The 26,438-nt window shown below is 40.3% G+C and overlaps 2 protein-coding genes across 2 annotated transcripts; both read right to left on the reverse strand.

Annotated features, from left to right (window-relative positions):
- On the reverse strand, positions 1-17,728 carry ankfy1 (ankyrin repeat and FYVE domain containing 1). Its single transcript, XM_055043540.1, has 25 exons — positions 16,339-17,728; positions 14,698-14,905; positions 14,496-14,614; positions 13,225-13,360; positions 12,838-12,961; positions 11,683-11,832; positions 11,412-11,577; positions 11,075-11,279; positions 10,906-10,974; positions 9,954-10,156; positions 9,757-9,854; positions 9,439-9,640; positions 9,123-9,221; positions 8,869-9,022; positions 8,541-8,709; positions 6,323-6,441; positions 5,959-6,115; positions 5,662-5,862; positions 5,399-5,575; positions 5,138-5,285; positions 3,418-3,508; positions 3,204-3,328; positions 2,970-3,116; positions 2,792-2,882; positions 1-1,709 (listed from the first exon to the last, which is right to left on the reverse strand). Exons 1-25 carry the CDS (start codon positions 16,346-16,348, stop codon positions 1,577-1,579), a joined length of 3,501 nt encoding a protein of 1,166 aa, XP_054899515.1. The 5' UTR covers positions 16,349-17,728; the 3' UTR covers positions 1-1,576.
- A 153-nt stretch (positions 17,729-17,881) lies between these two features.
- Positions 17,882-25,066, reverse strand: ube2g1a (ubiquitin-conjugating enzyme E2G 1a (UBC7 homolog, yeast)). The gene is made up of 6 exons (XM_055043558.1): positions 24,866-25,066; positions 21,558-21,660; positions 21,350-21,447; positions 20,359-20,537; positions 20,040-20,163; positions 17,882-19,180 (listed from the first exon to the last, which is right to left on the reverse strand). The coding sequence occupies exons 1-5, from the start codon at positions 24,909-24,911 to the stop codon at positions 20,077-20,079; spliced, it is 513 nt and encodes a 170-aa protein (XP_054899533.1). The 5' UTR covers positions 24,912-25,066; the 3' UTR covers positions 17,882-19,180; positions 20,040-20,076.
- Positions 25,067-26,438: the final 1,372 nt, after the last annotated feature.

Here is a 26,438-nt window from a genome sequence, read left to right on the forward strand (position 1 = left end):
GTTTGTCGATGACCTTTATGTAAAGTTGTCCTCCCTTTCTCTAGAAGAATACACCAGGAAGAGACAGGCTAGATATCTGAGCATACAGATACAATACAATGTGCATAAAAGATTAAACAATGTGCATAAAAGATTAACAGAGGCAAGATTTTTTCTTTGTTTTTTGGGTTTGTCACAATGACAAGCACAAACTGCATTTTTAAAGTACAAAACAGTTGTAGTGGTCAAAAAATATCACACATTTATCTGTACAATTTAACAATACTTAAAGAGGCCGCTCCACTTGGCCGACCCCCTACTTAGTCCACATTCTCCCCGATGATCTGAAATGTCTTGTGTTTCTGATAAAGTGCACCTGTTAGGCTGAGAAAATTAAGAGCGTTAAACATCAAAAAGATATCAGTGATGGCAGGACAAAACAATTCAGAAGGAATGTTATCTGGTGAGCCATTTCGGAACATGATTCGTGATATGACTGATGTATGAAGGCTACAAATGACACGAGAAGCGTGGGCGGTAAGAGAATCTTCATAATAAAGATTCTTGGTCTTTATTATGAAGGAGTTTTAGGGCAAGGCTAGGAAAAAGAAAGAGGAGGGAAAACGAGAATAAAGTCACAATATTGCAAGAATAAAGTTGTGATTCAAGAACTTAGACACAAAAAAAAAGGCAGCCTTATAGCTGCAGATGAAGAATGTTGAGCATCTGGTGAAGTGATACTTTGGCATTGGTTGTACAAATAAGGAAATACTTCATTTATTAACACATCAGCATCAGATTAGCATCAGGAGCAGGCCGTGTCCCGATAATCTGATGACGTGTTTACCCTAGTAATATTACAACTTTATCCTTGCATTACTATTACGACTATTCTATTGTGAATAGTCCAACTTTATTCTGGTTGTATGACTTTATTCTTGTCATTTTATTTTTTCTTTAGTGTCCCCTAATACTCTGTCGTATGTCACTCAATTTTCATTTACACTGGAGAAAAAAGAAAAAAAAAAACAACAACAAAAAGATTCAAGTTGTGCCATTTCATCTGCCGACTTGACAGGATTTGTTGTTGTCATCTTAACATGATTAGTTTTACTCATTTCGATCAGTTACCTCACAAGAAAAAAAAAACAAATCAACTGAGGGTGAATGATAACAGATTGCAAACATGAATAATCAAAACTGTTAGAAATGAATCAATTTGTCGCACTGCATTTTTCTGCTTTGGGAGAGTCCCGTGGATGGTAAAACAACCCAACAGAGGAAAGGTAAACCCTTCTACAAGTGTTATCACCGGATTGACGTATCACAACAGCCTCACGCCAGCGACTGTAGGAGCCAATCGCCGCAAACCTCGGGCATCGAGAAAGAAAGAAACTCCGTCCAAGCCGTCGTCGAGCTGCTTTCAGACACTTGATTCAAACCAACAAAAAGACGAAGTTTCTATTTGAGATGTCTCTCTAGAAGATTAATAGTTTTCCATAGACTGGAGTAGTATAAAGACGATGGTCCTTGGTGTCCGCTGCTCGTTGTGGCCCTTCCTCGTGGCGTTCCTGAATAGCGGCGTCGAGTCGCGGCATTACGATACCCCGCCCAGGGTCAGTACGTCAAAGCAGATGTCGCACACTCTCACCGGCTTGTTCAAGTCGAACTTGATGATCGGTATCTCCTTTATAGAGCACTTGTGGCACAGCAGGCGCCCACAATGGCGGCTGGAGTCGAAGAGGGAACGAGAGAGTGGTTAAGGAGCTGGACAATGACGTGTTGGAGCGAGAACAATTTGTGGAAGCTCATTTGTTGTACAGTCGTAGCCAGAATTTTAGTTTTGACAAATTTTACTGCTTCGGTTTTTGAAGGCGGTAACTGGGATGGAGTATAGGTTGGTAGGAAAATGGTTCAGATGGAAGAGAAGCTGTTTTGCTCTGTGCATCAGCTCAGCTCCCTCCGCCCCCAAAAATGGCACGCTAGCATCAGCTAGCATCTTCTGGTTCACTGAGTGAAGCCATCACTCATTTTGATTGAATTAGAAGACCATTAAGAGTTACTTTAAAAGGGAGCGCTGCTGGAAAGCCTTGTGTTGCCTATCGGGATGATCTCCATGTGCATGTCATTATGGCAACACGAGTCAAGGAAGGAGGGGCACAATTAATAAATAAATCATTAACTGTGCCATAAAATATGTCAAGTCATTAAGATGCAAACTTAGAAAAACCAAAGAAGGAAATTAAATATGCATTTAATTCTTTTCTGGTTAATAAGGGGCGGGGCTAAGGGCGGAGCTTACACAGTTTTGCTGAACTCCACTGGTTTAGCCAGATTCTGTGATTCTGCCATATGAGCATTTTAGAGAGATTTAGTAGACAACACTGGCAGATTGGCAACAAAAAAAAAACTGGTGGAATTATGCTATAGTGTAATTAGTTGTCTTAAATAGATTAAACATCTATTTATTTGATGGTATACTTAATGAGTGATGGATTTATTTCATTTTGTCCCTTTGTTCCCTCCATACTAAGAATGTAGGAGTAATTGGAAATAAACAAGTTTTTTTTTCAAGCTGATGAAATGGTGTCACAAGGGATAAAAACATTCACAGTTTTTATAAATCTCAGGCATATTTCTATAGAAGGCCTTTATAACATACAAAATGTTTCATACTGAACTTCAATGTAGCACAAACTTCCAACAAACACCTGAAAACACAAACACTAGATTTTGTGCAAAACTCTGTGATTCTCCAAAGTGCTGGCCATGAATGACCGTAAGGTGTAGATGAAAATGGCTGCCAACTAACCAGTGATGTTTCCGTGTCGTTACACCAAACTTCGCGGTACATTCATAGCAGTTGGACCCATCACACCAAGGGGGCTCTTTGGACAGCATATCTATAAAAGCAACAACGTGGCTCGATTACAAAACATATCGTAGTATAAGAGCAGCTCTCGTTTTGAATGAAAAGCAGAAAAACCCACCTAGAAGGCGGAAGAGCAGCTGTTTGGTTGCAACTTGGTAGTTGAAAATATTAGTGCCCTGATTATTTGTGACGCCCAGTCGAGCCCCAGCCCTCACGATGGCTCGGCACAGGTTGGCGTTCCCTTTCATGTAGGCCAGAAGCAGAACTGCAATGAAGCCAACACCTCCACAGTCAATGCATCATCACAGTGGAGCGTTTACTTTAACTTGCATGATAATCATCACCACAGTACCGGTGTTCCCTTCGCCGTCTGGCTTGTCAAGAGGGTATTCCGGCATACACTCCAGGAATAACTCAAAGATGGCTGCCGCGTTCTCTTTACCGTAATGCCCCAGTACATGCATTGGCGACTGACCCCTAAATATGAAGCATTTTTGCTTAATTTTCAACATTTTACTACACATTGGCTCCCAGTGAAGCATGGGACTAAAAGGAACTAAAAGTACCTGAGATTGAAGGCCTCAGCATCGATGTTGGACTCCGTCAGAAGGGTTCTGACATTGTTAAGGCGGCCCTGCATCACAGCCAGATGCAGAGCTGGAAAAAAAGCAGCAGAGAAAAGAATTGTTCATTAGAATCATCATTTTTAAAATGAAACAAATACATCTTAAATCTACAGTATGTAGCTTTTACATATTTTCCATCTTTGTTAAAACTGTCTCCACGTTGTGACAGATCGTGCTCTTCATCCGGTGAAAGATTATGATTTCTGATTTACTACTGCGGTCTGAAGAAATGAACCGCTCCCGGACATAAACAAGCAATCGGAGGCAGGAGGAGGGTCTTAGACAGAGCTGTCAATCGATGCTGCTAAATGAGCTAATGGCAGAGATTGACTCTGATTGGTTGTTTCTAACTCAGTGGTGCATTTCTGCAGTTGGTAGTGGGAGAAGACTGTCTGATATTATGTTGTCGCTGCATCATAATTTTAACAAATATGTAAAAAAGAAAAATAAAAAAACATGTTTCGTAAAAGTTACATACAGTAGCCATCAGACAGCGTATGATTAGGACGTAAACAATCGATTCAACCGATTATTGAAATTATTGTCAACTATTGTAGCAATTGTGATTAACTGAAGTATTCAGATTCAAAAAAGACCATTTACTGAAAAAAAAAAAAAAACATATTCGGCCAAAACTGCACAAAAATATATGCATTTTGCATTTAAGATGAAAAAAAAAAACGTCTTTGTCTGTAAATATGCAGTTCAGATTTACTAATGCAAGGTTTATTTTATTGCCCAAAAATAAAACTCGTCATTAAAATGTTAAATTTAACCACTTAAATTATTATTGACATTATTATTCCAGTTAATCGTCAGAATAATTGATCATCAAAATAATAAGTCGCAGTCCTACATAGGACGGCACTCACTACAAATGCTTTTCCAAACTTCTTCACTCGAGGGTTGGAAGCAGCTCAAAACATTTGCCATGCAAGGATACTTGGGAATGCAAATGAGCCAAACCTAAACTCCTCTCCCCTGGGTGCAGCTGCTCCTTTCATTTCCCTCTCTTATGGCTCAACAACAGCTACTAATGTGTTACTGCTTTTAAAGAAACCTGTTGGTTTGTCGGTGAAAGATCATGAATGTTTACCGATTCCTGCAATGCATCAGTTTCATGGTGTAAAATAAGTCCGACATTCATTCTCCCCCCGCAACCGACTTACAAACCGATTTGTTTGGATCTAGCAAAAAGACCTAAAATCGGGTCACTGTGAAACGGCAAATTCAAGACCCTTAGGAGGCACAAAAAGGTCAAGATTCAGGAAAATGTGACATGATGTCTAAATAATAGTAATAAATTTTTTTTAAAAAATCTCTGTTTCCATGCAAATTATGAGCAAAGCTTCAGCAATGACCTTGTCAGGCTTTCTCAGTAGTAGTTCTAGTTAGACAAGTAAATTTATCATAAATTGTGAAAAATTCCTAAGAATTTAGATTTGTTCTTGTTGTTCTTGTGCAAACAAATTCAAATGAATAAAGTTGCCCCGCAAAAAATTTCAGAATGGAAATTAGAGCTAATTTTAATTCATCATACTTAACTGGTTGCAACAGGCTTAGGACCAAGTGTATCAAAATGAAAAATGTTTAGAAAAAGAGCGCCATCATCTTTGATTAGAAAATCACTGCTAAAAAAAAAAAGAAAGAAAAAAAATACCATTGTTGCCATTTTCATCCTCAGCAGCAAAATCTATGCCGTTCTCCAACAACACAGAACAGATAGTGGCCTGGTCCTGCTGGGCAGCCAGATGTAGCGCCGTCTGCCTGTGTTTGGTTAGCTCGTTCACTTTGGCTCCGGCAAGCAGCTGGACACAAATACACAACCAAATGTCACACATTTCACTACAACTTTAGGAATCGGACTGGGAAGAAGAAAAAAAAAAAAAAAAAAAAAAAAAAAAAGAAAGGAATTTTGTACCAGGTTGCGAACAATGATCTCAGAACCAGCCTGCACAGCCAGGTGGAGAGGGGTGAGTTTTGCAGCATCCTGAACTCTGGAGTTTACGTTAGCCTGAACGCTGATGAGGAACAGGACACTTTCGATGTCCGAGTTTTGAACGGCCAAATGGAGGAAATTCCTTCCTTTGTTGTCCACCTGGACAGAAGCAAACATTTTTATACACAAAAACGTTCAAGCGGTGTGTTTTTTTTCCCACGCATCTTCCTCCCACCGCCCGCTACCTGTTCTGCAGCACCGGGCTCCCTCTTTAGGATGGCCTCCGCTGCCTTGTTGTTCTTGTGCGTCATGGCGCAGGCGAATGGTGTCATTCCTTGGCGATCCCGGAGGTTGAGCCGGATCTCCGGATGGGAAATAAGGAGCTGGATAATGACGTTGTGCTGGTTGCTGATAGCAGCGTGGATGGGAGCTCTGCCCTCTGAATCCTGAAAACACACGAATGCCCCACATTCACGATTTGCTTCCCCGCACACACAAAAATGCATCAGGAAAAAAAGGAAAAACTGACGGTATGAACTCACTTGTGCATTGACATTCGCTCCAAACTCTAAAAGGCACTGCACCACGTCCTCCAGACCCCAGCTGCTCGCCAAGTGGAGGGGTGATTGTCCGTCTCGGGCTTCTTCATCTCCTTCCCCATTAGGTCCAGGACGCCTCGGGCTGTTCACGTCACAGCCGCTAGAGACACACACACACACACTGAAGATGTACTAAACTCCAACTGAGTTTACAATACGTTTCCTGGCCGCAGATCTAAAAATGTCAACATGCTTTTGATACGTCACTGTTTATTTTTGGGATTGCCTTCTTTTTTTTATTAATGAAATCTAGATTCAAAAGAAAAACAGCAGTCGGTTTTATCTGCATGCAGGAAAAGTGGCAAACCTGCGGATGAGAAAGCAGGCGGAGACCTCGTTGTTCTCATCCACAGCTCTGTGCAGGAGGGTCTGCAGGCAGCCAGAGGGCCCCGCGCTCCAACATGTGGCATCGCACCCATGACGCACCTATTGGGCAAAAAGGGAGTTATGTCAGGAAAAAAAAAGGGTACAAAAATGCTGTTCTTTGATTTTTTTTCCTGTTATTTCTTCCAAAAAATTTGTCAAAAATTAAGTCAGATGAAGCAGTAAGATGTAGACAAGAGATTTAAAAGGAAAAGCTGTTTTTTGTTGCACGTTGGTCGTTCATTCAGGCTCCCATTTAACACATTCTCTGTTTACCACCTGTGCTTCTGTTAGCAACCAACTCCCAGTGTTTGATACAGACTGTTGAAATGATCTGCTGAAGATGTGAACGCTAAACATTTGGTCATTTAAAGATAAATAATTTTTATATTTTCGCTCCGTGTGATGTCGCTTCAGCTCCATATTTAAAAGAAACTTGCCATGAGACAAAAAAATTTTAAATCGATGCAAAAAACACTTGAGTTTGAGAGGCTCCATGAGCCAAAACTTACAAACAGTAACAAACTGTCTCTCAGAGTTTGATTACAGAGGAACTTAAAATTTCAGTTTCTGATTGGACCCCAGGCAGGAGAAGGCGGGTTTTCAGACAGAAAAATAGCAGAGCGGCAACGACTCACAGAGACGACGAATATTTGAAATGACATCATTCATGCTCCTACAGTCATGTCAGCATCATCAGAAGTGTTAGCTAGAAGCAGACAGTCGACTATTTTTATAGCCAGCGGCTATGAACATGTAAAACTTGGTGTTAATTCATTTGCTAAAGGAAATCATCTATCTGACAATAAATTAAAACATATTGTCTGGGCAAAAAAAAATTCTGCTAACATCACATGTGCAACCTCAATCAAAATCAGTAACTGAAATTTTAAGTTAAACTTCAATTGCAATCAATTGATAGTATTTGTAAGAAAGTTTGATAGTCTTGGCCTATGGGGCCTCTCATCCTTGAGACCTTGTTTTGAAAGCTCAGTGCTCTTTCTAAAAAGTATCAAAAAAAATATATCAGTTTATTTGGAGACTTTTTAATTTTCTTTAGAGTGAAATAATGGAAATGGTATAGGGTAGGTTCATTTTTAGTTTATTTACAGTGTTAACAAAAAAAGAAAAGATCTTTACTTGGCACATTTATTAGCATTAACCATAAATAGTTTCCGCTTTTAGTAATTTTGCATCAAATTATAACTTATTAGTGATTAACTAGAATCACATTGCAACTAGTTTCTGTTCTAATTTCAGTCTGGGGCCTCTGATTATTACCATTTACTTGTATCATTACTAGCCACATTGGCTGTTAATTCCTTTGCTACTTAGCATGGTGGAGCAGTAGAACTAGATGCACTGTTCAGTTTATCAATCTATGACTTCATACCAACCATTAGCAGTTTTATAACCTTCCATGAGTTGCTTACAAAGAAAACAGCCAGAAATAGCTCATGCTATTGATCTTTATAAATTCCCTTTAAGCAGCAGAGCTTTACTCTTTCTGTCAATATGGTTGCTGAAGCAAAACCAGCATCTGGGCTTTCATTGTACTTTCTGAGTGATAATTATTATCACTCAATAATTATGAATAATTAATGTGACAACCAAAAGAAATCATGAATAAGGATCAGAAAAAAGCAAACGTACAACAGCAGCTTCCTATTCACATGAGAATATTCATTCTGTTCAACTCAACAGCTTAGACATATTTTAAATACATAAGTAACCAAAATATCAGCTTTCTTCAATGCCACATTGCTTCATCATTTTGAGTTTCGAATTTCTTTGAAACGCAGAAAGATTTTGATGGTTTAAAACCATTGAATATTGATGAGCAGTGAACAGAAATCATGTCCAAACAAGTGGTTATCTTTAAGAGTTCACGTTTTTCAGCTTAAAATGTAAATAATAAAAGCTCACTGTAGTCAGGCTTGAATAAACACTTTCTGCTTTTCTTATGCTACATCAAGCAAAATCAGAATCAGCCAAAAAAAAAGCATCAAAGCAAAGTTACTAAAACTTTGATCACATCGTAACAAAACCTGTAATTTAACAATAACCAGCAAATTGTTGCACAGTCTCTTTAGCACAACTCCTTGGTTGACAGAACCTACTGTCAACATACACAACTTATTTTTTTCCCCCTCCTCTCTTACCAGCGTGGACGCGATATCTTCCAGGCCATTCTCAAGAGCCAGCCATAACGGAGGATCCCCCTTTTCGTTTGTAACAGACATATCAGCTCCTCTTGTGCAAATGGCGTCCACCACTAGAGGCAGCTGGTTACTGATGGCCAGCTGTAGCGCCGTTTCTCCCTCCTGCGTCCTGGAAGTAGAGGCGACGCAGCGTTAATCGCATTATCACAAGTACGACGTCTACCTGGAGCTAAATCGCCCTTCGTCGTATTTACGTTCAAAAAATCACCATCGGTTTTAATCCGAGTCGATGAAGAAAAACAACTGCTGGAATAAGATTTATTGCTACCTAACGTTGATGTCAGCCTGATGTTCCAGAAGAAAGAGGGCGCTCTTGCTGTCTTGTCTTTGGATAGCCATGTGAAGCAGGGTTTGTCCGTTGGACATAGTGTCATTGATAGAAGCCCCGGAGCCCAGCAGCTGGGCCGCAATAGTGTGCATACCTGGCAGGAAGTGATTGAACTCAGTAAATAAATAACAATAAAAAAAAAACAAGAAAAGTTTAGAGGATGCAGATAAATACATCCATTTAGTGAAGTGTACCTGTCCAGAGGGCCAAACCCAGGACTGTCTGGTCCATGGAGTCTTTGAGACTGAAGTCTGGAATGATCTGCAAGTTGTTGGTGGCGTGAAGTGCGTTGGCTGAGAGGCAAGAAAGGAAGAAAAGCAGTCAAATACCTTCAAAACATCAAAGAATCCTAAATATTCAAGAACGTTATACATCATTTCACACTTTTGCCAAAGCTCAAGGTTTAGCTAAATTCTCTATTTACTGAACTATTAGTTGTACAAGTCAAAAAATGTGTCATGAACAGGAAAAACAACAAAAAAAACTGCAAAAAGGTAAGCTTTGCTTTACCTTTTTGTTCCAAGATGACAGAAACGACATCTGGGTGGTTGTGAGCTATGGCCATGTGGAGCGGCGTCTGCAGAGCCACGCCGTTGGTTTCCTCAGGCAGGGGCTTCTGGGTCTGCATGTTGGGGTTGGCGCCCTGCTGGAGCAGCTCGGCGGTCAGGCTGGCCAGGCCGCAGCGACACGCTGTGTGAAGCGGGCTCTCACCCTGCAGGCGGGAACGCATTCATAAATTTACCATCATGTTATGATCCATTCGAAAAAGAGAAAGGAAAAAAAAAAAAAAAAACACACACACACTGGACGTCATCAGAAAATGCGTACCGATTTATTTAAGTGGTTGACTTTTGCCCCGTGAGTTGCCAGGAAAAGCGCCGCCGCCTCGTTGCCTGCCTGAGCTGCTCTCTGCAGGAGGCAGTTTCCTGTTAGGAGGGCAGGAAACTGATGAATCTGGGGATCGCTTTATCTTTCACGGTGACAAAAGCAACATTGGTGAACAAACAAAAAGCCCCGAACGGCACCTGTGGCGTTGTCTGGTGCATCTGGATTGCTTCCTCTCTTGATGAGCTGAGCAGCAACGCCATTCTCTTCAAACGACGTCCCGTTAACGACCGGGGCATCGTCCTGGAACGGATTCACAGAGAGGTCTGACGACATGGTGATGTGCTGCAGGGCCAACCACAGAGCTGTGCTGCCTTCATGGTCCTTCAGCTCCAGGTCGAGTCTAAACCACAATTGCACACGGCCCAATTAAAGTCTGTCACATCTTATCACAAATCCTAACATACTTTACAGAGATGTTAATTGGCAGCCCAAGCTGTGATTTCCCCCCCTCCCCCCTATCTTGTGCAATACACACTCATGTTTCCAGCCCGTAGAATGCGCTGCGCTTCCACAATAACAGGAAAACCACCAGATACCAGAACATGGGCTACTTAACAGAACAATGCGTCTCCATGCGGACAGCCTGAAAGCAGCGCTGCATTCGCAAGAGACTCCTTCTCAAATTTACCGAGCTCATCTTGTGAATTTTGCTACATCTACGACACCAAAAGCAACAGAATACTCAGAGAGGAATGGGATGTAGCATTGTTCCTAAATTGCATTTTGATTCTTGAGCTCTTTTTTCAGAAAATAAATTCAGTGGAAGGGTTGATTCTTTGAAAACTGAGGGACAAACATTGTTACTCCCCCCCCTGGAAGAACAACCACGATGGACTCTTAAATGGCCTTTGACTCAAACAAAAACTAATACTAAATAACTATATACTACAAGAACTAAAATCTAAAAAGTGAGGGGCATTAAGTACTTTTACCATGATAATCCCAGATACACCCCTGCAAAATGTGAATAAGTTCAGAGTATGAACACTTTTTGCAGGAGATGCTTCTAATTAGCTAGTTACATTAAACCAGACATATGAAATGATCACAATGAGCACTGCTGTGATTTCTGATCAGAGTGGGACTCACTGTTTGCACTGTAGCAGCTGATTGAACACGGCCTCGTTCCCCGACGCCACGGCTTCGTGCAGCGGCGTTCTAAAACGCAACACGAGCAAAGAAGCGGCATCACACTTTGCACTGCAGTTAAAAGTTTACGACGCCGTAAAGCTCCCGGAGCCGGCGTCATGTGACCCACCTGCCTTTGCTGTTCTGCATGTTGGGGTTAGCTCCGGCTTTGAGCAGAGCCTCTGCGATTCGGGCCATGCTGCTCATCACCTCGGCCGTGTGTTTCTTGGGGCTGAAGGAGCAGACCAGATGGAGAGGGGTTTCCACTGCCCCCACTGTGGCTGCGTTCACCTGAGCCGAGTGGCGGATCAGGAAGATGGAAGCAAATTCGTCCCCTAGTCGGTAAAAAAAGGAAATAAAAATTCCTGATTGAAAACTTTTTTTTTTTTTTTCTTCTTCCTCAGAAATTATTTTACAGTCTAGTTGTACACCAGTGGTAGGTTGCAGACCGGATGTGGCGGACCGACCTCTCTGGATGGCCTTATGAAGGAGGCTCCAGCCGCTCTGATCCACCATGTCCACGTCAGCTTTGTTGTTCACCAGAGTCGTGGCGATCCCCTCCAGCTTTCTGGAGAGCGCCAGGTCCAGAGCGAGGTCCCCGTTGTTGTCCAGTTCATTCAGTTTCCCCGGTAACTGCAAGCAGGTAGAAAACTCGTCAACTTCTCTGCAGCGGAACAAACCTTTGATTACGACTTTGCGGTGCTCGATCGATAAAGACGTAGGGAGAACAGAGTTCACCTGCGAATCCATCTCTATGAGATACAAAAACACCACGTCTTCCCGCTCGACTTTGATGGCTTTGTGGAGAGGGTACTCCGTTTTCGATTTGATCATCTTGTACAAAAGTTGGGCACTCATGGTACTGAAATCTTCTTTCCGCAGATCATCCTGATGAAAAAGCAACAGACGTGCAACAGTCACAACAACATAGTCAATGAAGACTATGATGGGAAAAGGGAAAAAAAAAAAAGCAACATAATAGAATTTACTCTTTCCTTTATATTGGACCGGTTCCATTCTCTGCAGCATAAACTTGGCTGAGGACAGTAAAACGAATTGAAGCTAAATGGGGAGTTTTTAATTTATTCCACAGGGAGGGTAAACATGAGAACCCCAGGGAGAAACATAAAAGTCAAGACGTTAGAAGAAATGTAGATTTTTTTTTTTTTAAACAAAGTTTTTGGTCAGACAGATCACTAAATACAACAACCGTGTCAATAAGTTGGCCTGTGCAGATGTGATCTGGTGGCCGGGTCAGTCAGCCCTCTCTTACGGCAGAAGAACAGACCTTTGAGGAGGTAGATGTGATCAGTAGACTGATCGCACAAAACAAAAGAAATCTGAGCTGATTTATTGGTGCACCTCTAATTGGAAGTCTGTTTCATTTCCCTGTTTTGACCAACTCATCAACAGCAATAAAGTCCTTGCAATGGCTCCCTGTAGCTCAGAGAATAGACTTTAAAATACCGCCGTTAGTCTACAAACTAAAATACACTAAAGATCTGCTGTCGTCGTATCGACCTTCCAGGCCTCTCGGGTTCTTGTGGTTCTGCTCCGCATCCCCAGAACCAAACAAAAGCATTTGGCTTCTATGCGCCACAAATCTGGAACAAACTTAAAGAAAACGGCAAAAGAATCGAAACATTGACTTTGTTTAAGCCAAGAATTTTTAAAAATCCATGCATTTAGAGATGCTTTTGGAAACATTAATCAAAGTGTGTTTGAAGAGTTTAAAACATGACCTGAAACAGACTTCAGTACGTTGGTGCTTTCCTAAGAATTTATTTATTTATTTTGGTTTGTGGGAGACTGAAAGGAGGAAATGTAGCAAAAGGCTGCAAATGACAGTTGCATTTCCTAAAAGGAAAGCCACAGAAACTTGAAGCTGCTCACCCAGTGGCTGGCTATGATCTCGCCGCAGTAGTTCATCAGGGTGCTGGCGTTTAGCTCCTCAGCTGTTTGGTAGAAGCGAATGCAGTTCCTCACGTTTACGGATGACATCACACCTTTTTCACACCTGTTCCAACAGACGGCCAACAGTTTTCTACGACTGTGTAAACCATAAAAACATCACATAACATTTGGGTTTTTTTTCTTTAATTGATCTTTTCCATTACCGGAAAGCCACAATCATCAAAATGACAAGAAAATAGTTCAAATATTTCACTATATGTAATCAATGTATCACATATATGAATTCTGCTTTCTGAAACAAGAGAGGAAAAAATTATTTTTTTTTTTTTTATTGAGATGCGCATGTGAATGGCAGGTTGCGCCTACCGCTCTCTGAGCAGGTAAAGCTGGAACCGGTTGGCCAGCTTCATCAGGTCAATCAGAAAAGCGTCATCCTCACTGAGCTCCAACTCGTCTGTGTACACCCAACGCAGCATCGCCATGGCTACCTCAGCTTTGCAATCTGAGAAGCATTTACATGACAAACAGATTCAGGTGAAACCTTTGGTTATAAAGTAAATAGTGGGATGTATTTATTGCCCTACATAGTTATTTACTCACAGGAGGAATGGGAGATTACGACTTAAACGTAAAACATGAGATTTTTTTCAAACCAGATCTGATTTTAATCAAAAAAAATTTCGCCTTCTTCTCTAAAAAAAGAAATTAGAAATGAAAGAAAAAAAAAACTGACTTATTTCAATAATGCCTCCTGTGAGTTGTGCGACAGAGTGATGCTACGAGAACTTTTGTTTACTTACAAGAATAGTCGTAATAAGAGCAGAATAAAGATGCAATACAAAATCTTCAATTTAGAAGAAACGTAATTTTAATGAGAAATAAAGAAGAAGCTTTTTGTTATCGAGGTCTGACTACTTGAGTCTGTCTGGTTGTATCTTTGAAATAAAAACTCAGTCATTTCCACCATCGTTTCAAAGTCCTGCTGTTCCTCATCTGCAAAACCTGTATCAAAGGATTACGTCACAAAATGACCAATGTTCCTCATTTTATTTTTTGTATAAAACATTTCATACAATTATGGCTTTATTCTGGTAATAGTAACGCTTTATTCTTGTATTATTTTGACAATATGATTTTATTCTTGTAATTTAAAAAAATGCAACAATGGCAGCCTGCACTTTAATGTTCTGCTGTACAGATGACCTGAATTCAAAGTACAAATAAATAGAAGCGGTACATAAAACACGCTTGTCAAACAACATTGCTGTCATCCCTCTAAAGTATGGGAATCCGAGAAGCACATTGGTGGAAAAGAAATAATCCAGATTTTTCAAAAATTACATCTTCAAAATTTGATTAAAGTTTGATTAATTGATCAAAACAGACTTAGTACCCATCCCTAACTCACAGGTATGAAAAAAAAAAAAAGTAGAGGAAATCTGAATATGTTGTTGATTCTGACAGTACAGACAAAACTTCCCCCAAATAAATATTTTGTTATTCATTAACAAATAGGTGTTCTGACTGACAGAGGGCTCCTTAGTGTTTAATAGCTCACAATAAAAAATAAAAAAAACGGTCACATGTGATAAGAGGGTCATGAAGTCTACTCCACCAACACAACCAGTGCTGCTCACCAGTAAGGTCCAGTTCAGCGGTGGATGCCAGGTTGGCCAGACTCCAGGCATCGCTGCGAGCGGCCAGCACAAACTTATGGGCACAGTATTGATCGCCCGCAACTTTCACTTTCAGATCACTGCAAAAAAAAAAATAATAATAATAATTTTATTCATCAAGCTGACCCAGACTTATCCCTGCCATTCCGAGTGCGACCCTCACCTGTAGTGTTCCTGTTGGTAGAGGTTGGCCACAAATTCCAGCAGGCGGCTGATGAAGGTGTCAGCACTTGCAGGGCTGGGAGAGGCCTGGCCGGAAGTCTGTGCAGCGAGCACGGCGCAGCGCCTCTCGGTTTCGGCCAGCTTCTGCTGCATCTTCACGTACTCCTGCCTCAGCAAGGCCAGGTGCTTTTGCAGCTTCCCCACCTCCTCTGCGCGCACGGGCAGACAGACGGAAAACAAATCGATACACAGGGTCAAGGACGGAGGGTTAAAGGTCGGCAGCAAATACGGGGCTAAAGTTGACTGCGTGAGGCAACCGGAACTTAGGAGTAAAGAGGAAGATCTGCAGACAGCGTATTTCAGGCACTGATTTAATCGATTACTTGAGGAAGCAGAACAATTAGGTAAAAAAAAAAAACAGAGGCACGCCACACTTTTTAGATTTCTCTCCCCTTTTTTTATTAGTAAAAAGTTTTGAAAACCACTTGGGATTTACTCATCCAAATAATTGTTTACTAATTTCTCCAGGCCTATTAAACAGGATACCAAAAGAAAAAAAAAGCTTTTTAACTGGGTTGTGACCAAATGTGGAAACTTCTCCCCAAGTCTTCAAACCAAATTCCCATTAGCGCAGCCACACCTTTCTCCCCTCTCAAGTGACTGTTACAAAAGTCCGAGGAGTTCCTCTGGGGCCCATTTCCTTCCTTTAAGCCAGTAAAAGTTTTAGTGAAGCAAGACTGCTGAGGCAGCAGGTTACTGTGTAGTCCGTTGTAAACAGCCACTGGCAGAGCCACTGGTCATGTGGAAGAAAAAAAAAAGAAAAAAGAAAGCACCTGATTGCACGGCCAACATACAGCTTTCCATTAATCTGGCAGGGGCATACATAAAACATAACACAGACAATAATAATAAAAGCACACAAACTGGATAAGCTAAATCAAGGGTTTGTCATTCTGAGATGCGGTTCTTTGTCAATGCGATGCCGCTGGGAAACCCTTAAAAAGCTGAGCAGCTGGTAAAGCTGGTGTGTTTGTAAGCAGATTTCCCTTAAACTCTCGGCTTAAAATAGGAGGTGCCCTCGGACCTGGCACCTGCACCCAGTGGGAGCTGATCAGGTGTGGCTCTCTTTCTGTTCTGGCAGGTTCACAGTCCCGTTTACCCCACACTGATCTGTAAAAGCTAAGGGCAGACAGCTAGCGGAGCGGCAAAAGCCTGCTAAATCAAACTAGACAGTTTGCTGCGAAGCATGACGTTGGCATCTAATCAGTAGATAAAAGCAACATTATACGCTCATTTTACCTATTAACAGTCGCTCTGTAATGGCCAGCTTGTTAGCATTGGTACTCTTTTCTTACTCGTCTGCGTCTGCCGCAGCGGCAATTTTATTTTGCCCACTTCGCCCCAACTCGTATAACAAAAATTCGGCTAGCATCAACACCAACGGTCGCTAACGAGAGATTTTGCCCACTTGCATGATGAGTGTGACAAGAACAGTATCGCGGTACTTCGTGAAAAGCAACCCCCCCGACGATGCACGGCCTATTCAACTGTCAAGGTGTCGAGTATCACTATTTGAAAGGTACGACAATGAAAGATATAATAAAGGGTGTGTATAAAATAGTTGAGATTAAAAAAAATTCACCTTCCGCCATGTTGCTCTGCGTTAGCTCCGCGGACTGATGGTGTCTCTCGCGATATGATGAGGAGGCTCGCAGTGGGCGGCGATGGTGCGTTTAAGTGCTTCACAAAAGCTCGTTAGCAGATGGAAGGGTGGTCACATGATACTTTTAGGAAACATGTACGTCGGTCAAGATAGTAAAATAGCTACAAAAAAATACAAATAAATTACTTTTCCAACCCTAGACTGTTTCGGGCCACAGGCAGACTTTGATTTGAGGCTAATAAAACAGTTTTAAAATGGCAGAAACTTTGATTGTCAAGCACTTAATGCCGGCAGGTGTGTACTTGCAAGCCGTCACTTAAAATTTACTGCATCACACATGTGAATCACTTCACATTCTTTAAAAATAAATCAGACAATTGCGTTCATAAGCATGGCTTAGTTGGCCTTGGGCTTGCTAACGGCAAAGCAAAACCACTTATGATATGGTAGTCTCAACTAAACATTTAAAAGGCAAAAGTCATGTGCTGTCTTAAAGACAAAATAACATTGCCCAATCCAGTGAATTTTGTGCATATGGATATATGGATGAAACAAAACCAAAAAAAAAAGTGATTTGAAATAATGGGAAATCTTAAAATCCTTTAAGGTTATTCACTGGACAGTGAGGCAAATCGTGCTGAATGTTCCCAGACCACAAATCACATATTGCAACCATCTGTGATATTATTGGGATATAGAATTACAGGAATTATAGAGCTGGACACTGAAACTTTAACCACTGTCCTCGGTCCATTCAGCCGAAGCAGGTTTGATGATGGTGAAGGTATTTGTCTGCTGAACAAAGCACATCAAAGCTTTTTTTTTTTTTTTCCAAAAGGAAGTATCTGAAACCCCTACACTCTTATGTCACCAACTGCTTTGGGAGGGTGGGAAAATCATTGCTGCAGAATGCTGGTTTTCATTAGCAAAAGGTGCAAGATGTAGAAACCGTGATCTTCTGGCTTTCAAGACTCCAGGATTTGTTCTACCACTTGATCTGAAAAGATTTGAACAATTCCGACATCAAGTCTGATTTACACAGAACGTTCAGCTGGTTTTCTGCCACTTTTTGGGTTTTTTTGTTACAAAAAAACAAGGTGAAAAAAATATCCATGAACACAAGTGGTTACTTAATGTTCCCAATTCCCAACTGCAATTACCTTTTAGAGTGAGTGCAAGCTGATTCAATTAGATTGAATTTCATTCTTCAATCCAATTGTGTTCAGATAGGCAAAAAACAAACATCAAACTAAAGCTGTGCTTGTACCAGGAGTTAACCACAGTGACGGTAGCGTCATGTTAGCTTCAGTAGAATAATGTCAATTCCTAATCAATAATCTCAGCCCTCATCCAGCATGGTGACAAAAGAACACCTAAACCTACATATATATCTACATATAAATATAGAAATATATGTATGTATATATAAATATAGATTTTACACAGTAAAATTCTCATTACCAGTCAAAAAAAAGGATATTTTGCTCCATCTGAATCAGAAATAAAGTCGAACTACCGGGACTTATTGAAAAAAAATGTCATGTTTTAGAAGAACTCACTACAGGTGACAGATTTCATAAGAAGAAAAATATACATCAGTATTTCGTTTTGTACATTGAGCAAAACTGCGCTAGATCAGAGGGTAGAATTATCAGAAATGTGTGAATAAGAGCAAAGGGCGCCGAAACAAAAAGGGCAGGCCGACTTTGTTCGTCAACACTCAGACGTTTTCAAAACCAAAAAAAAAGAATAAAAAAAACATCCAAAAAGCATGCATAACAGCTCCTACAATGAACACAGAAAAAGGAACAAATCGCTGCTAAAAGACAAAAATTCTGAGGAATAGGACCTCGAATTGCATCAGCAGATAAAAATTAACTTGTACAATTTATACCAGGAGGGTTATTGCTACAGAAAATTGTCACAAACACCCTAATTATAGAATCCCAATGTACTGGCTATTACATGAACTCATATTATAGGCAGGATATGACAACTTCTTTAATGTTAATCCAACACTTTGAACCCTTGTAGGGGCAAAAGGGGGGAGGTGGCCAAGCATTTTATTAGGAGGCACTTCTGAAAAACAAAAACAAAAAAAAAAACAGCATGCACAACAAAATAACACTGTGATGTTTCTTTGCGCCAAATTAAAATATGGTAAGACTTCAAAGGCAAAAAAAGCATAATCCAGGTTTACATGTGATGAGATCTGGGATGGCTGTGATATCCATTCCAATTTATTCAGGCGGTAATCCTCAGGCGTGTTCCTCGTGTGTCACTCAAAAACAGCCTCTTCACAGACGACGTTCCTCCGACAATGATTTGTTCTGTTTAAGACCTCCTGCGGAAAAGCAGCCTAACGACGTTTAACGCATGCCGGAGTTGAGAGAAGGAAAAAAAGACAAAAAATAAATCTGTCCGAACCAGCACTAAATATTTGGTCTAAAAGGTCTTGATGGATGAAAACGGAGCGTATATATTATCCGGTTGAGTCTGTTCTATGTACATGTCTTTACAATATCATCCTGAATGTTGAAGCAGTTCAGAAACTTGAAAAATGTTTGAACATCTTCTGGGTGCATGTTTTCTTTTATTTATTTTTTATTGAATTTTTTTGTTGTTGTCGTAGTTGTATGTTGGCACTTGCTTGGCGTTTTTTTTGTTGTTTTTTTTTTCTGTCAGCCTCGGTAGTCACTTTAATGTTATATTGCACCCTACAGTTGCCAGTCTGTTCCAGACAAAAATGAAGGAGGACAAGCCTGGCGACAGGGTGGAAGAGTGCAGGAAACAGTGCCATCTTGAATTTCAATTTGGAGACCTGTGGAAAAAAGGGGGAAGAGGGGAGGAGGGAAAGATTAGTTGGTTGGTTGCACCGTTAAATCTAGACAATCGTTTTTAGTGTGCATCACACTTCAAAATGCCTTCAACGGCATTAACGTCTCTGGAAACGTTGCACATTTAGCGTGACAAATTAGAGAGGGAAAATTTTTTTTTACATATTTTAATACATGTCCCATTATTTTTAAACAAATTAAGGGGCAGCGTCCTTCCAACGGTCCTTCATCGACTACAGACTAGAAGTGAGTGGCTGTGAAGTCAGACGGTCCAACTCTTGAACCTTCAAATTTACTCCCGCCCTTACATCAGGTGAAACCTGCCTTTCGTCCACTGACTACAGCAGGAGCAGCATTAAGCTGCTCCAGAAAGTTGATGAAGGAAAAAAAAAATGTGGAAAATATTGATTGCTGCTCTCTTACTCAGCAGAGACAGTAAAATCTTTAAAAACAAACAAAACAAAAAAAAAACAGTTTTACAGCAGTAAAATGAACAGCAGATCACAACACAAAATGAACAGAAAGGATAGGTCTAGCAATTCATAATCCACAAGTAATGACAGAACGTGGGAATATATAGGAAAGTCAGATCCAACTGATGCTTCTCCGCTGCTGAGAACATCCAACTCAGCAACTTCTAAAATACACGATAAAGCTACTTTTAGGCTCTATGGAGGATTTACTGCGGCACTCATAACATCAAGTCATATCTATCTAATATTAAACCAGCTGCATTCATTTCATCAGACACACGGTGCGTGCAATAGAGCCACTTATAATCTGATAACGGTGGCTGACGTTGATAAAGTCCAAGACTTTAGAGTGAAAGGTAAATCGTCTTACCCTGAAAACAGAAAAGAAGCTAGATCCTCGATAAATATCACTCAAACGCTGTCTCTTGGCTTTTTCGTACACAACGGGCGACTTTCCTTTTGAATGCGCCGTGTCTGTCTTCCCTCCACTCTTTCTGAGGGAAACAAAAACAAGACAATTTAGAAGCTTCCTAGTGGATATCACAAAAGATGTTTTTATTTTGCTGTTGTTGTTAGTCCTTTTGAATTTGTCACATTTGACATTTATGATCAACAAATTCCTAAAAAAAATAGAAAAAGTCTAACGTTTCGTTATTTCAAAGGAAAACACGCCAAGTCGCCAAACTTACCGCAGCGTCCACGTTGGCTGGCGAGTCACCATTTGGGTCTGCCAGCATAGAGATAACGCTAATCATGATGGTTTCTACAGTGTGGATGGGCAACCAGCGCTCCTCCGGTTTCTCGTAGCCGTACTTGTCCTCGCCCGGTTCGTGCAAAATAGAAATGCATACGTCTCCGTTCTTGTCAACTAAAATGAGGGAGAGAAGAACCTAGTTAGCTTCCATTTCCTTCTTCGCCTGACATGCCTCCACTTCCAACTGACGCGGTTACGTCAGAGTTTTTGAACCAAGTCATTCAGCCTCCTGTGAACACGCTTGGAGAACATTTCAGCTGTGAAGCTCCAGTGTAAAGAATTTTACTGTGCGGAGTAGAAGAAATACTTTTTACGCTCCAGGTTTTTTTATTTTAGATCAAATTGTGTAAAAAAAAAAAAAAAAAAAAATGCATTTAGAGTTAACGAGCAACTCAAATAGTATTTTCTTGAAGACAGCCAGTTCAAACTGTTTTCTCATTGCTCCCACTTTTCATGTTTTCATAAAATGAATCCAGCTGAAGCTTTTAGTCGCATCTGGTGAGTACATTTCACAATGGCTGCCAATCAGAATGACTCCAGTGTGTCTGCCAGCAGGAAACAACTAATCGTCTGCAGTAGAGACTCAATGGCCACCATGACGCTTTTCCTCAGCAAATGTGTGGTCCATTTGCTTCCTTCTTATTGCGAGTACTGCTGCCAAACTGACTCAAACTTTCTTTTGCCTCGCCTTAACTGACAAATCTGAATGAGCTCAAGTCAACAGAGGCATATCTGCAAAGAATTTATGAAACGTTAATATTATTAAAGACATGGATGCAAGAAGCAAATGAGGAAAAAGATGTATTTGCATGTTGTGTAACAATTTCCATATGAACAAAATATTAATGACCGAAGCACCAAGACATTTATTTCTAAGACACTTCAACTCTATTCGTGTTCGTTTGGTATCGTACAACCTCACCCACCGTTAGGATGCCAAATATCTGTGATAAATTTCATTTTAGGTGGCCTGAGGGGGTAGTCCTTAGGAAATGTCAGATGAGCTTTAAACACACCGCCTTCACTGTGGACACAAGGTAAACAAGGATCAATATATCAGGATAAAAACTCAGTCATCTTTAAAAGATAGCTACAAAAAAAGTTATTCACGTGAAAACCAACACTGTGACTTACTAGAGTGTGTCTGGAGGGCCGATGATGAGGACTTCCCACCTGTACAGGTCATTGTCCTCGATGAGGCCTGCTGAGAATCCCTCCACTGGGTTTTTGTTCAGCTCTAGGTAACACACAGGGATCAAATGGCAATGTTCAGATGACAGAAAACCCCAGAATGATTTCTGAACATTGCAGAGGCGAGCCAGCGTATGTGTGTCACGCTTGCTTGGGGGATTGCATAAGGCTGCACATGTAACATGCCACACACTTAGGTTGTTACTTTTGTTGAGGTGTCCACTTTCAACACACTTCATTGAAATGCCGTACACCAGAAATTAATGACAGGTGGAGCTATCCTTAATGCAAAGATAAATGATTTAATAAAATTTAGCTACAGCTGGACAACGGTAAATGGCCGTCGTAATGCAATATTTGGTAGGATGTTATTTTTCAGCAACAATGAATGCCAATGATATATTTGGCCTACTTGGTGGACTTTTTCTGCCCTTAATGCCCACAGTGGATGGATGTTTTTAGTGGCTAACATGCTAAAGCTCACGCAGAGTGGTGGGGACAGACCAAAAAAATGTCGGTTTATCATGAGCAATTTCGCAATATTTAGCAACAGTATCCACAATTACATGTTTTCCTGATATTCTGAAGCCCCGAACTGACCAAACAGAAGGCAAAAGCGTTAAAAAAAACAAACAAAGATGTGACACTTTTCATCAGTTACTGGTATTTGCTTACGGATGAGCTCAGGCAGAAGATCTTTATCTAACGAAAGGAGTGTTTTTTCTAGAACGGCAGAACGAGTTTCACTGAGCCGCAGCTGCGCTGCTCACAACTTAAAACATAAGCTTGTTGGCAATTTCTATTGGCTTGCAGGCGTCAGTGCCACATGACAACAGTTACATTGGTTTCAGCAGTAAGCTGTTGTTAACATATTCATATGAAACAGACATGTTTACTAAATCAAGCATGTCATACCCCCGCTCCTCCATTTTCCAAAGGATCCAGTTGAAACATGAGTAAAAGTCAGCAAACAGTAAATCTTTTCCAAATAGAAAGATTCATGTCTGAGTTACCACGACCAGTTCTAAGCAAACAACTAGTAAAAAAGGAGAAGAAGAAAAAAAGAAACATTAACTTCAGAGCCTGAGCCTAAACTAAAGGGAAGTGGGCTGAACTTGGCTGCTTTTGGAAGGGTGCTATTATTAGAGGAGCTAAATTTAATTCACAGCAGACTCTGCTAAAATAAAGAGTTTGTAACTCTGAAGTTAGCTTGCATTCAGTATTTCAGTAAAGGGCAATTTTAAATTAATCTAGATTGATTCTGTGCAATGTTAGAGCAATGTTTGTGATTTGGTGAAATGTGCATGAGGAGGGAGGTAAGGGGGGGGGGCAATTCAAAGCTTTTTGGGAGATTGGGATTACCTTAAAAAACATAATTTAGACTGCTGAACTCTGAAACAAATTACTACATATTAAAGATAGAACCAGAATTTCCTAGATAATTTCTGATTCATTTATCCACTTTAAGAATTATTCAAAATCCCTGTGGAGCGGATGAAATGCTACATGTTGGAAAAAAACACAAAAAAAAACTAAATTGGATTAACTACGGCACATTTATTTCAACAGAATAGACTAGAAGATAGTGTCTTCAACCAACTGTATGTCAAACATAACTAATCTGATATGTGCAAAGCAAAAACAGCTGTTCAGATGAATGTTGCTAAAAATAGCCGTCTGAATGGGTTTGGCACTCTAGGTAAATTTTTCAAAGCATCTGAAGATTAATAGTAAGGTGTCTGGTTTGAAAATAAAAAAATAATAATTTGCATTTTTCGTCTTAGAATTAATTTATAAGGTTCAGCTTCAAAAACAAAGCAAAAGTCCTTGTTTGTTTTCCTGTAGTATTTAATATGCATTCTGCCACTGAAAATGGTAGGCCATTTATATTGCATAGAAAGCAGAAGAAATTGTGCTTATTAGTTTTGTAATAAATACTCATCCCTGGTTCATAAATGTTCAAAGATAGAAAAATTGAGATTGCAAAATCTCAATTTAGATTCTGCAATCTAAATTGAGGGCTTAATTAGCCCCCCAAAAATTATATTTGTAAATTATGTAGATATGCAAAGAAAAAAAATGGTAAAGATGTTTGTTTTTTTTTGGCAAGAGTGGCCTTTATTGAACAATTTACACACTTGACAGTGTAGAGATTGAAGTGAATAAGTGAGATATGCAGCAAATGGCCTGACAATTTAACTCAACCAATTACAGCCCTTTTGCACATGTCTGCTCTAGCCCGGCTGCCACTGCCCTGATTCTTAATCTAAATACACCATCTTGCTTTCATCTAAAATGTTGCCTGATGCTCTTTCAACAAATGGGGTTTCGCTTTGCACAAAGAAAACAGCATCAGATCACAACCCATCCAAAAACAAGATTTGGTGGTGAAATAGATGACTATACTACAGATACAAATAAACACACTCAATTACACACTTAAAGAATTTGACAAAAGGTTTGAACCAGACAAATAATGCAATAAAATATTAAAAATAATTATTTGTGTTGGGCTTAACTCTTCTGAATGAGACTATCAGAATAAAAATACGTAATCATGTTTTCAAAAAGTGCTTCACTAATACCTCTGTAAAAACAGTGGACTGTCCCTTTTCTGGGCTTCCAAATCCAATACAAACTTCAGCCTCGTAAATGTAGCTTTTGCGATATTAGCATCAGCTTGTTAGCTTGGCGTCATGCTGCTAACAACGGCTACAGCAGCTAACGTTAGCCTAGCCTAACGATACCAGTGAGGTGGCTAAATATGGTAACAATTCAAAGTGGTTTGGAAAGAAAATAGGTCCCAAAAATGACATATTAATGTTCTTTGTGCTACTACGTAGCACTCCGCAGTACGTTAAGAAGATAACCGGCAAACGTCACGCCTGGAAAAGCTAGTTGACACTTGATATTTCGGTTAAAATCCATGTAAACACATCGGCACGTTAGCTTTTTAGCTCCCCTGACAGCTGGAAGTCGTCGGGACTTGGGTGACAGCCGCGTTCAGCTGCGAACAGTTCGCAACACCGAAAATCAAATTCGTTCGTTTATTTATTTTTTTTTCACCTGGAACGTGTCGGTCGGCAAACTCCCCTTTATTCCAGACACAGTTTTTAAGTCACTGTATTTCAACGTTCATGTAAAAAGGTTGAAGCAAAACAACTTGCGCCAGCACACACAACATCACAGCTACGTGCCACAGTACCGCTGTTAGCCAGGTACCCAGCACTTTCCCAACAAGGTTTAATTACCTGCGAGCTGTCTCCTGAGTAACAGCGCTGACTGAGGCTCTGTCATAGTTTAGCGGTTAGGACGCAGCTCTGTTCAAGAGGAGCAGTTCGAGGTAACAGCGTTGTTTTAACGTTAACTAAACAGAACCCGTCTCTCTTATTTTCCGATTAGCATTCTCCTCGTTCTTCTTCGCCGCCTTCTGTTGCCACCGTCTCTGATTCTTCTTCGTTGGTAGCTTTCAGAAGCAGCCCTCTCTGTGAGCGATTCTCTGTTGCCACCTTCTGAGCCGCTTTCACTCTCCGGCCTCAAAGTTTGTTTGTTTTTTATCAGTAAATATTAGGCAACAAAGACAAAGAATGCTGCTGGAAATATTACTTGCTTTTATTAACATTGACTCAGAGAGTAGTAAGGAGATGAGCGGACTCACTCTATGAATGGCTTCAAACAGTATTAAGAAGTGCTGAGATGTAATGTCTAATCATAACATATTTTATAGAAACACATTTGACTCCAATTATAGATTTAATAGATTTGGGAAAACAGATATTCCCCCATTTCTTTTTTTTTTTTTTTTTTTTTTTTTTTTGCATTTTAACTCAAGATTGGATACACAGTATCTGAATACTTAGTATTGTTAGATATGGACCTGCAGATAAATTTAGCTCTGAACACAGCCTTTATCTTTTTTTTGCCTGTACTGTTTTTTATTTTATTTTCTAGGCTCGCAATGCATCTAGTTCCATCATCTCTTCATAAACTTTGATCAGCTTCTTTGTCCCTGCTGAATCCCCATATCATGATGCTGCCACTGCAATGGCTTTTTTTTGTTTGTTTGTTTGAGCGATTGTGTGATTAGAGTGCAGTGTGGTGGTTTTCTGCCCCCACAAAGTGTTTTTTGTATAGACAGAATGCAAAAAATGTTTGTCTCAATTGAACACAGCAAACTTCTTTGACCTGCTGAATGTCTCCTTTGCATTGTCTGTCGCTTCTATTAGCATGGAGTCTTACTTCTTTCTTTTTGCCACTCTTCTACTTTTTTAAATCTGTGTCAGTGATTTTGCTGTCATTTAAAATCTGGTTTAACTTTGTTTTAGAAGTTAGCTGAAGAGTTTTGTTTTGTACAGGATCATCTAAAATCCAGCAGTGGTGAGATTACGAATAAAACATTACGATAGGGGTTTATAATGTCTCTAAACATACATTAAAGAAACACATAAATAAAAGCACCTTCTCTCTAAGTATGGATTCAGCCTCCCTGCCGAAGAAAACACGTTTTGGTTCCTTGTGTCCTCACATTAATCACATTGACACAGGGGTAAACTGAGAAGTTTGAATCTTGACGCACAGACTTTACAGTAATATAGCGACTGGTTGTCTTTTATGTCATTAGACCGCTGCTGACAGAGAAACATAGCAGGAGGAGTGCGGCGGGGTTGCTTGACTGTGGCATTGCAACTCAAAGTCAGCGACGTAACATCAAGTTGTGACACACGTGAGGAAATTTTGAAAGACAACTTCATCTCTTCATGCTCTATGTTTAACATTGAGCATGTCATGAGGACGGTAAATCAGACATAAACGGTTCATAAACTT

The sequence above is a fragment of the Poeciliopsis prolifica genome, unplaced genomic scaffold (genome assembly GCF_027474105.1).
Source record: "Poeciliopsis prolifica strain line A6 unplaced genomic scaffold, Auburn_PproV2 SCAFFOLD019, whole genome shotgun sequence".
Lineage (NCBI taxonomy): Eukaryota > Metazoa > Chordata > Actinopteri > Cyprinodontiformes > Poeciliidae > Poeciliopsis > Poeciliopsis prolifica.